The 12,028-nt window shown below is 37.6% G+C and overlaps 1 protein-coding gene across 1 annotated transcript in view; it reads right to left on the bottom strand.

Moving 5' to 3' along the window:
* The window catches only part of PAAF1 (proteasomal ATPase-associated factor 1), a 58,347-nt gene that overhangs the window by 39,835 nt on the left and 6,484 nt on the right, over nt 1-12,028 (bottom strand). The window contains exons 2-4 of the mRNA XM_012645571.1: nt 11,009-11,049; nt 7,868-7,971; nt 4,071-4,160 (exon numbers count right to left, since the gene is read on the bottom strand). Coding sequence (XP_012501025.1) covers nt 4,071-4,160; nt 7,868-7,971; nt 11,009-11,049 — 235 coding nt within the window. The remainder of the gene's footprint in view (nt 1-4,070; nt 4,161-7,867; nt 7,972-11,008; nt 11,050-12,028) is intronic.

Here is a 12,028-nt window from a genome sequence, read left to right as displayed (position 1 = left end):
CCAGCTGAAAATGTTCCAGAAATGTGGGAATGAAACATATAATTCCAGACATATTCCCAGCAACAATGATTCTCACATGACCTAAATTATTGAGAAAAAAGTAGGGACTTTGGCTTTAATTATCCAACTTCCATTTTACTTTGGTCTGTGCCAATTAAACTATAACGAATAGATTTGGCAAGAACTATAGGGATATATGAGTTAGCTCTAACATTTTCTAAGACTTTTCTTCTTTATTCTGGTTCCTCAGAATAAAAGGACTATCAACTTAATAGTGGCTCCTTTGACTGTAAGAAACATACTTCAACCTCTTTCCTGATATAGGTGGCATCTTTTCAACTGCTTGCTAGGAATCTACCTTTGGCTACAGTGGACATCTCAAACTTAACATGTCCAAACAGAACTCTTATTTCCCTCTGTCCCATACCAATACAACTGTTCCTCCTCTAATTAGTAAATGGCACCACAATTTACCCACTTCTCAGGCCAAAATTTTTGGAATCATCCCAACTCCTCATTTTCTCTCACATCTCACATCCAAGTCACCACCAAATCCTGTCTAACCCCATACCCTTAGAAGGTAAGCTCTCCAAGGCCAGTTTTATTCATTTTATTCAGTGCTCAGCAGAGTACCTGCAATATAGATGATTAATAAATGGATGAATCATCTCTTAGTAAGCTCAAATAAGAGACAGAATAAGAAATAGAAAAGGGCATAGTTAATGATTTTAAAAAATGACCACTTCTCGAAAGGTGAGTGGCTTTCCCAACTCCCCCAAAAGGTGAATCACTTCCTCCCTCAGTAGTCCTTAGCACTATGCTCATACGTTGTAGTGGCTGTCAACCAGCGGTGAATTTGCTCCCTAGGGGACACTTGGCAATATCTGGAAACATTTTTGATTCTCATAACTGATAGGGGAAGGGATGTCCCAATGGTATCTTGTAGGTAGAGGGCAGGGATGCTATTAAACATCCTACAATGCATGGAACAGCCCCTTACAATAAAGAATCCAGTCCAAGATGTCAATAGTGCCAAGGTTAAGAAAGTTTGATATATTGTATTGTATCTTCTGAGTTAATCTACTGTCACTGAAGGGGACAGGGATGTTGTATTGTTTATCTTTGTTACCTATCATCAGGGTCCCAGTTCCTGGCCCTAAAAAGAAATTAAGTTTAAACTATCTATTTCTTAAAAGGTGACAGGAATTGAAGAATAGATTATAGGTCATACCAGCTATCTCCTTAATAAAAATTTCTGTTAAAGGAAAAGAGGAAAGGAAACTAACATTTATTAAGTATCTCTTATGTGCCAGACATGTAATAGACACTATTTCATACAATCCCCTAAAAATCTGGAAGTTAGGTAGTATTCCTAGCTTTCAGATGAGGAATCTGAGGCTTAAGGGGCGATTAAGTATTTCCTCAAGGTGACACAGCAGAGCCAGGATACAAACCTAAGTCCGAGTCCAAAGCTAAAGAACTATTTCTTAGTCACGGCAAAAGAACAGACAGATTAATGGGACAATCCTAAATATGAGATAAGGATGACAATTTAAGTCAAGGATAAAGGATGAATTACTTTATAGTGTTGTGACTAGCTAATCATTTTAAAATTGAAATGTAAAAAATAAAACATAAAAATTCAACAAAATACTACATTTATATTTTATCTTATAAGCATTTTATTGTGCTTAGATTACTATGTTCTAAAACCCTATTCTAATTGCTTAGTCCTCATAACAACCCTAAGAGATGAATATTTTTACCCTCATTTTTTAAGATAAGGAACCTATGGCACAGGGAGGTTAAGCAACTGGCCTAAGATCACACGCTTAGTAAACTGTAGAATCAGCATTCAAATCCAAGGAGTCTGGCTCTGTAGTCTGTGCTCTTACTGAATGTGCTATGCAATTAAAAGTAATACAAATAAAATCATGGACTACCCTAAGCAGGATCCCAAGGCAGTTACTATAAAGAATTTAATTAATAGGTTTTATTATCCAGAAATATTAAATATCTGTATGTCAAAAGATACCATAAACAAACTTAAAGATAAACAATAAGCTAGAAAAAACTATTTGCAAAATACATGACAAAGAATCAATTCCCTTAATTTAAAAAGAGCTCTAACAATACAGAAAAGATTCACACAGAAAAAATTCACACAGAAAAATGGGCAAATAACATCAAGATGGTCAACAAATTTATGAAAAAGTGGTCAATCCATGGTGAAGCAAAGGAATGCAAATTAAAATAACAATGAAATACCATCTCTCAAACTCATAAAATTAAAAAAAAAGAATCTAATTCCCAGTGTTAGCCACATCAAAATGGTAGAAAGTAGGAAAACCAAAGATTGACAAGAATATAAAGAAATAAAATCAAAATGGTAGAAAGGCAATATAGTAAAAGCCCTATTAGTTAAGGGACAGGGGTCAGTGGTAGGTCAATTAATCAAAATATTCAGTTAAAGTAGGAAATAATTTTAAAATGATACATAAAGACCTATATTTTAACTCAAATATATAAATGTACATTAAAATCCACTATCTTTTCATTAGTCCACTGATTTTTTTTTTTTTCGACAGGGTCTCACTCTGTTGCTTGGGCTAGGGTACACTGGCATCATCACAGCTCACTGCAACCTCAAATTCCTGGGCTCAAATGATCCTCCTGCCTCAGCCTCCCAAGTAGCTGGGACTACAGGCGCGTGCCAGTGAGAGGATTAAGTAGAATAATATGTAGTGTCAATGGAAAAAAAAGCCAAACTCTGTAATTTAATTTTAAAGAGATTTACTCTGAGCCAAATTTGAGGACCATGACCAGGTGTCATGCTCAAGAAGTCTTGAGCAAGTGGATTCAGTGTGGCTGGGTTACAGTTTGGTTTTATACATTTCAGGGAGATAGAGGTTACAGGTAAAGTCATAAATCAATACATGGGAGGCATACATTGGTTTGGCCCAAAAAGGTGGGCCATCTCCAAGTGGGGAGTGCTGGCTTACATGTTATAGGTGGGTTTAAAGATTCTTTGACTTGTAATTGGTTAAAGACATGAAGCTTTGTCTAAAGGCTTGGAATGTTTTAACATAAGGAGCTGTTTATCAAAGATAAGCCACCAGACATAGATTTGTTGTGTAAATTGAGGACCTGCAGGTTTGTCTTGCATACCCTTAGGCCTGTTAATGGGTTACAAAAGATGTCCCCAAGAAGGGATGGGGGCATGATGAGGCCTCTCTGACCTCCCTCCTCGTGGCAGACAATTTAGTTTTAGGATATTCCTTTGGCCATGAGGGGGTCCATTCGGTCAGCAGGTGGGGGAGCGGTGAGCCTTAAAATTTTATTTTAGTTCACGGTAGTTACCATGGTGCATGCTGGTTGATAGGCAATCAATAAACATTAGCTTTACTACTATGATTATTATTAAAAAAGGGTATACAACAAAAGTTCACAAAAATTATCTCTAGGTTACAGAAATAAGAGTGATTTTCACTTTCTTTTAAATTTTCTAAATTTTCATCACTAAATATGTATTTGTTTTGAAATAGGGTAAAAAAGTAGCTCTTTTAAAAAATGTACCACACAGTAAGGAGTGGACAGTTTTAAAACAATCAGTTTATCCACCAATTTCTCACTTCTCCTTCAAAAAATCCCACGGTAGTAAAGGCTTTATTACAAAGATCTTCGAAAATATTCCTCAACATGGTATATTTGGAATTTTGAGAAAATGTCCCTGTCCTGCAGGCAAAGGAATAAAACATGAGCAGTGGTATATTATGTGAGCATCAGCTATTATATCATTACGCAAAAGCTGGTAACTACCTCTGCTAATACATATATAAGGAATTTCATATAATCTCTAAGATTACCAGAGACTAAATTTGTACAAATATTCCACGTAGACTCGAGGACCAGTTTTGCCAAGCACATCACATTTCATCAGCTGTATCATTTTACAGTACAAAGTAAATGAAAGATATATTAATTATGAATGTTTATAGCACTAGACAAGCACATAAAATGAAAAATTACAATGGCATTACATTTTCTCTTCATTTTATCAAAATACTTACACTTTTTGTATGAACTCTGGAAAAAGTAGTGTATGGTGCCAAAAACTTAGAAGATGCACTTTCCTCTGGACATGAAATATGAATGCTTTTCTATACAAAGAGGAAAAGATGAAATTCATCAGTAAAGCTATTCCAATGTAATTCAAGCCTCTTAAAGAAAACATTAGGAGTACAGGAAATTCTCACCTTCTAAGTGTACCCTCTCTCATCCTCCCAGCCCATAAAACTGCCCCTCCCCCACAGCTCAGCAGTCCTTTTACTGCAGAGGGCTGCAATGTAATTTGGTATCACTGAGATGCCATTATCTTTTTATGTTGAAATAATCTGTTACACAGAAAACAGACCACCAATAAGATACAACTGACAAGCATGAGAACATTAATATTTAGAAGAAAATCTAATACCAATATTCTCCATTAGCAGTGGGTCAAGGAACAGGATCAGCAGAAGAGTACATAAAGAGATGTGAGGAAACGTAGCACTAGCCCTCAAGCCTAGGACCTAAAAGACAAGTCTAAAGTAAACTTGCTGCCCATCAGAACTTTCAGAAAGAATGTTAGACTACTGACATTAACAGTTACCAGAGAAAACTGGTGAAGTAGATTACGGTACACCCACAACATGTGTAGGCCCAGGTCAGGTTTGCAGTGCCTATTCCCACCTAGGACTTAAACTGTACATGTTCATACACTGGTCATTGTCACATGGCTGTATTTTGATGCCCCATGTGTTTTACCTAGTCATTATCACCTGTCTCTCAGCTACTGTAGCAAAATAACAATGGTAGCATAGCAGGTAAGTATACATAGAACTTGATGTAAGATTCAGGAGACATGACTTGTTAAAGGCCATTTGCAACCATTTCAGGTAAATATGCTGGCGCTTCAAGGTAGCATGTGTAGAGGTATAAAAGGTTTGGTAAATCCTTCCTCCAGGATTCTTGCAATATGACAGTCTCTTACTCTAACCAGCACAATACCAATACCACCACCTAAGTGTATATCTCCTGTAAGGAGCTGAGGAGCTGCACCCACCAAAGGGCCCCTAACCTGTTATCTCTTCTGCAGTAGTACTTCAAAGTCTCTGGAAATTCTGCAGGACAATGAAAATGTCTTCAATAATCAGGACTTTTCTGAACCTCTTTATATCCAACAAGCACAGGTCCTCACAGTTCGTTAGAAAGAACACTTTCAAAATCATAATGTTCTCATCACTGAAAGTCAATATGCTCTTATTACAGGTCATCTACTCCTTTAAAAAGACAATTAGGCTATCTATGCAAACAGTACTTTTTCTTAGCCAGCATATCCATGCCTGGCTGCCTGCAGGCTTTTCATTAAATGACTTTTTGCTTCTAACTGCATGACAAAGCCTACAGCTACAAGAGAGCTGACCTGGATTTGGAACTGTCTACTGTACCAGAAACTAAAGTGTCAGCTAAACTCTCTTGGCTGAATATTCAACCAACAAGGATGCAAGGAGCTCCAAAAACTTAGTGTTTGGGCCTCTGTAAGGACTGCATTTGCTCTCAGAAGAATACATTTCTTTGGGGCTAATTATGTGACAGACTTCAAGAATCAGTGCTTTTCTCCTGCTTATTAATACTGCAAATCAACCTTGAATCCATAAACAGACTACAGAGGAAGATAAATGTTGAACTACCTTCCAACCTCAGCAGTAGAGAATCATGATGTTAATGAAAACATTTTAAAGAAAAACTGCAGAAGGTATCAAAATAGACAAAATCTAAGAGGAAAAAAATGTGAATATGCCATGCTAAGATAAAATTCAAAGTCAAACTTTTTTAATCCACCAGGGTTAGGCATTTAAGCATAATGACAGATTTACTATTTAATAGAACAATGTAGCAATATGAAATAGCAAAGTAACTCATGGCAGTTAGAAACAAATGAATGTTCAACTATAAGCAACTTACTGTCTGAACCCACCCAGCAGGATCACAGCAAAAATTAGCAATGATGTTAGAAGAGATAAGGATTGTATCCAGGTCTGAATATGAAGGAAAGAGAGAAGTCAGCCCCCAGGCTGTAGATGGATACTGGCAAAATGCCTGGGAAAAATGCAGGTTTGCAAGGCAGTGTTAACAATCATTAGAACTGGGTTTCAATTCCAGCATACAGTCAAATTGACTTCGATTATTTAGGGATTAACCTCTCTGAGTCTGTTTGCTTATCTGCAAAATGGACATTTAAAATGCCAATCCCACAGGATTGTTATGGTAAACAACCAAAACTATCTTTTGTAATTATTTTGCAGTTTGATCCATATGAAGTCTCACTACTTATTAACCATCCTATGAGGCAGTATATTGTCTGTTTCATAGATGAGGAAACTTAGGCTCAGAGAACTTATTTGTCCAAAATCATATAGCTAATAAGTGGCAGTTAACTAAGACTTAGACTCAGATCTTCCAACACTGTTATACAATACCCATAGCTACTTATGAAAAACAAATATAAAATATATACTATCTCTTCAGAGTAGACGAGAACAAAAAAATATATATAATGACATGTAGTCTCTTACCTGGCACAAAGAAGGTAATGAATGAACATTTGCTAAACATCCTACGTAAAAAGCAAAGTTTTCTCTATACTTGTCAGTATACTAAAAATATTTTACAGCTAAAAAAAGTTTAATTACACACAAAAAAGGCTGGTCCACCCTTTGGGAATCATCTCAACAGAGTACACAGACTACAGCAGTCAGAATGAGTAAGAAAAGGCAAATCATGGGTTCTCCACTTAGCTTAGCCATCTACTCACCTCAAAGATAAATGAGAAAAACTATTAAGCACTATTAATGTAGGCTCTTCACCAAAGCCTTGCCAGACACAGACTGTAAGTCTACGCAGTCCAATATGGTACTAGCCACATCAGGTTAGTGAACTACTTGGACATGTGACTCTATGTTTTCAACTATAAATTTTATGAAACCTAAATATAGTATTTCCAATAAAAAATTAGAGTCTGAATTGAGATATACTGTAAGTATAACATATACATGGGATTTTGAAGACTTAATAAAAAAAAGTATAAAATATCTTGTTAATAATTTTTTATTTTAATTACAGGTTGAAATAATATTCTAAATATGTTGGGTTAAATCAAATATTAAAATTAATTTCATCTATTTCTTTTTATCTTTTTAATGTGGCTACTAGAAAATTCAAAATTATACACGTAGCTCACATTATCAGAGCTGGTCTAACGGAAATAAGAGGAAGTTTGATTGCACTTAAAAGTATTATGTGGCCGGGTACGATGGCTCACATCTGTAATCCTAGCATTCTGGGAGGCCAAGGCGGGAGGATTGCTTCAGTTCAGGAGTTTGAGACCATCTTGAGCAAGAGTGAGACCCCCATCTCTACCAAAAAGAAAAAAAATCAGCTGGGCATTGTGGCGCATGCCTATAGTCCCAGGTACTCAGGAGGCTGAGGCAGGAGGATCGCTTGAGCCCAGGAGTTTGAGGTTGCTGTGAGCTACGATGATACCACCGCAGTTTACTAAGGGCAACAAAGACTCTGTCTCAACAAAAAAAAAAGGAAACTGAGCACCCCTTCTCACAAACCCACCCCTTCATATTCTTTAAAAAAACTGTATGTAAATACAAGAGAAGAAGAAAACTCTTGACACTCAAAGGTGGCAAAAACTATGATTATTGTACAAATGAAGTGGAGATGACAGCTCACTGATAATAGTAAAAATATCAAAAGTAGATATATGGGCACTACCATAGTTTTGAACACTGTGCCATCTAGAAGACTAAAAACATACCTTGTTTATTTCATTCACAATAAATCCTTCAGAAGCTGTAATCTCTGGGATACCATCTAGGCCAATTCCTTGACAAGTCAGGCTGCCATACAAAGATGGTTTCCCTAAGGCACAAAAGAAGCATGTCTCAAAAAATGAGAAGAACATTTTTTTCCTTGAAGATTCAATTCAGGCATCTGTATAAATGGTATGTTCATGAAATTGGCCAGTGAAAGAAAAATAGGTGCCTGTGTTAAAAGACTGGTTAAGTGGAAAGAACATTAGACTAGGAAACCTAATTTGAGAGGGAATACACTGAAAGACTAAAAACTAGAAACAAAGATTTAGAAAAACGATATAGCACTTGTAAGGAGGGCTGTTAGAGTTATCTCAACCTGTTCTACTGGCTGTGAAACGTAATTCTTCCAGAATGAAAGGTGAAGATCAGAATGCATATATGTATTTATCTACAGTATATATACATAATTACATAGTAAAGGATTAAGCTTCAGTAATCTGGAAAATTTGCCTAAGTAGAATACTGCTTTTACAGTGATATGGGCTAAAGAAGATATTATCCCAGGCCAGGCGCGGTGGCTCACGCCTGTAATCCTAGCTCTCTGGGAGGCCGAGGCGGGCGGATTGTTTGAGCTCAGGAGTTCGAAACCACCCTGAGCAAGAGGGAGACCTTGTCTCTACTAAAATTATAAAGAAATTGGACAACTAAAAATATATAGAAAAAATTAGCCGGGCATGGTGGCGCATGCCTGTATTCCCATCTACTCGGGAGGCTGAGGCAGAAGGATCGCCTGAGCCAGGCGTTTGAGGTTGCTGTGAGCTAGGCTGACGCCACGGCACTCTAGCCCAGGCAACAGAGTGAGACTCTGTCTAAAAAAAAAAAAAAAAATTTTTTTTTAAAAAAGGTGAACCTAGGCTAGGTGCAGTGGCTCACACCTGTAATCCCACACTTTGGGAGGCTGAGGTAGGAGCATCACTTGAAGCCAGGAGTTCAAGACCAGCCTGAGAAACAGAGGGAGATCCTGTCTCTACAAATTTTAAAATTAGGTATGGTGGCACGCACCTATAGTTCTAGCTACTCAGGAGGCTGATGCAGGAAGATCATTTGAACCTAGGAGTTTAAGAATGCAGTGAGTTACAATCTCGCCACTACACTCCAGCCTAAGTGACAGATCCTGTCTCTAAAAAAGATCCTGTCTCTAAAAAAAAAAAAAAAAAATCAATAAATAAAAAACAGAAAAAGTAAACTTTATGGTATGTGAATTATATCTCAATAAAGCTGTTTTAAAAAAATCGTAGAATCCTAACAGTACCTACCTGATAAGATTTTAAGAAACAATGTGTGTAAAGTAGCACGTAAACAGCACACATTTTATCTCAGTAAAGCTGTTATTTAAAAACAAAAACAAAAGGCCCTCGTCCTTAAGAGTTGACATTATCTCCAACTTCATACAGAAAACTGAGGCTGTAAGTTACCCACAAATTTCTATGTCCATGCCCACACATTTATCTGCACTTACCTCACCTTTTTTCCTAGTCTCTTGACTTAATTCAATCTCCTCTCTCCCCTCTAAGAATTGGTTCTTCAGTTCTTCTTTCTTCTACCTTCAACTTATATATTTTTTTTTTTTTTGAGACAGAGTCTCACTGTGTTGCCTGGGCTAGAGTGCCGTGGCGTCATCCTAGCTCACAGCAACCTCAAACTCCTGGGCTCAAGCCATCCTCCTGCCTCAGCCTCCCGAGTAGCTGGGACTACAGGCATGTGCCACCATGCCCGGCTAATTTTTTTTTTCCTACATATTTTTAGTTGTCCAATTAATTTCTTTCTAATTTTAGTAGAGACGGGGTCTCGCTCTTGCTCAGGCTGGTTTCGAACTCCTGAGCTCAAACAATCTGCCCGCCTCGGCCTCCCAGAGAGCTAGGATTACAGGCGTGAGCCACCGCGCCTGGCCCCGCAACCTATATTTTTAAATTGCTTTCTTCAATTACTCCCATTTTTTAAAGCAAAATTAAAACCCTGGACTGTGAGATCTTTTAGCTACTATCCTCTTCACACGTGCAGCATCCTCAAAAAAGGATCCTAGGCTGGGTGTGGTGGCTCATACCTATAGTTCTAGCAATTTGGGAGGCTGAAATGGGAGGATCACTTGAGGCTAGGAGTTTGAGGCTAGCCTGGACAACACAGCTATATCCATCTCTACAAAAAAATAAATTAAAAAAAATTAACTGGACATGTTGGCATGCACCTGTAGTCCTAGCTAATAGGGAGGCTGAGGCAGGAGGATAGCTTGAGGTTGTGAGCTATGATTGGGCCACTGTATTCCTGCCTGGGCAAGAGAGAGAGAGAGAGAGACCCTGCCCTTCCCATCCCACAAAAAAGAAGACTCTACATTTCAAATTTTATTTCTTATAGAAATAAAATATATCAGTGGCATCTGAAGTGAACTAAACTTTCTCACAGAATTTAGAAAGAAGGTTGATTTGTTTTTGGAATAGTATCACACTGGTCATAATGTGCACTGAATGGTTGGGAATGACAGAGTATCATTCAAAGGAAAACTTCATAGGGCTTGGGAGCTGTCTGGATATGGCAGGGTGAAATAACTAGGTTTTTCCCTACAATGCCTAGAAGAATGATGGTAACTTAAGAAATGAAAACAATCAAGAAAGAGAAACCATTTGACAACAAATGTGCTCAGCTTGGTTTTGGATTTTATCACTAAGCCAAGTAATTTAAGATGACAGCAAGATCTTTAAGCAAAAATCTCTAGCAGACAACTGTTCAATCTCTGCTTGAACTTGAAGAGAGGTCAGGACTAGCGCTATGTATCTAGAAATTATCATCAGGAAGGTCTCAGTTGAAGCTATAAAACTGCTTAAATACAACAGCATAGGAATAAGGGACTGATTAAGATTCATTAGTAATATCTCCATGAATAAGTCTCTGGGTTCCAAATGCAAAACCAATCTGAAGGCCTTTCCCTGGAATGGGGTGACGTCCATATAGTCCAGACTGGTGAAGCACATTTGCAGACTATGAGCACTGTGCAAGGAGGCTGGGCCAAGAGAAAGTAGGAAGTTTTCTTTTAAAGGTAGTAAATCCTTCCTCTTTTAAGGGAGTGCATACAGATTTGTGGGCATTACCTGGGGGATGACAGCTCACCCAGGCCTCCCCTTCATCTTTCCTATGAAGAAAGACAAAAGCCTAATTAGACACACCCAAAGTTAAACAGGTACAAGGGGAGAAAGGTCATATAATCTCAAGTTTGGTCCTAGTACTTAGACGTGATCCAGTCCAACTTCCCACCCAGGCGTAGACTATTCTAAGATAAACTTTATTTGTCGATGAAATATTTGTGGATTAAGTATTTAATGAATCTGTTGATTAAGTTAATGCTCAAATACTTCCATCAATAGGGAGTTCACTTTCATAAATCAAGGTTATCTATATTTAGATATTTATCAGGATTATTATAAACCAGGCCCTGTGCGAGACACTTTGCATATAGCATCATTAATCCTCACAACAACCAAACAAGATACATTTTATTATCCCCATGTTAAAGATAAAAAACTGAAGCTCAGAAAGAAGTGACTTGCCCAAAATCATCTAGTTATGAAATCTCGAATTGAAACCTAAAACTGGTACACAATAAGATCTGTGTTCTTTCTAATACCTCACAATGATTTTTTATATGCTTTAGAATGCACCTCCCCAATTATCTAAATCCTGATCTCTTCACCCTAACCCTTTTAGGTTATGATGGAAAGGGCCTAGGCTTTTAAGACAGAGGAATTTAGGTTGATAGCAACCCTCTAACACATGATCAGCTGCATGATCTTGGGAAAGTTACGTCCTCTGATTCTGATCCTGCATTCTCTCATAGGCAATTACTGTTCTTCCTTTATTACCTATCATATTCTGTTCATTGTTTCAATTTCAGAAACACTTATTAGGAATAATAGCTGCCATCTATGGCACTACTATACTCATTCTGATGCCTAGAGAAATAATTGGCACAATATATGATCAATATATATATCTTGGGACTAGTGCTGTGACTCAAGCTTATAATCCCAGCATCTTGGAAGGCCCAGGTGGGAGATCACTTGAGGCCAGGAGTTTGAGACTAGCCTGGGCAACATAGCAAAACCCTGTCTCTA

The sequence above is a fragment of the Propithecus coquereli genome, unplaced genomic scaffold, assembly GCF_000956105.1.
Source record: "Propithecus coquereli isolate 6110/MARCELLA unplaced genomic scaffold, Pcoq_1.0 Scaffold235, whole genome shotgun sequence".
NCBI lineage: Eukaryota > Metazoa > Chordata > Mammalia > Primates > Indriidae > Propithecus > Propithecus coquereli.
This window is presented reverse-complemented; position numbering and strand designations above follow the sequence as displayed.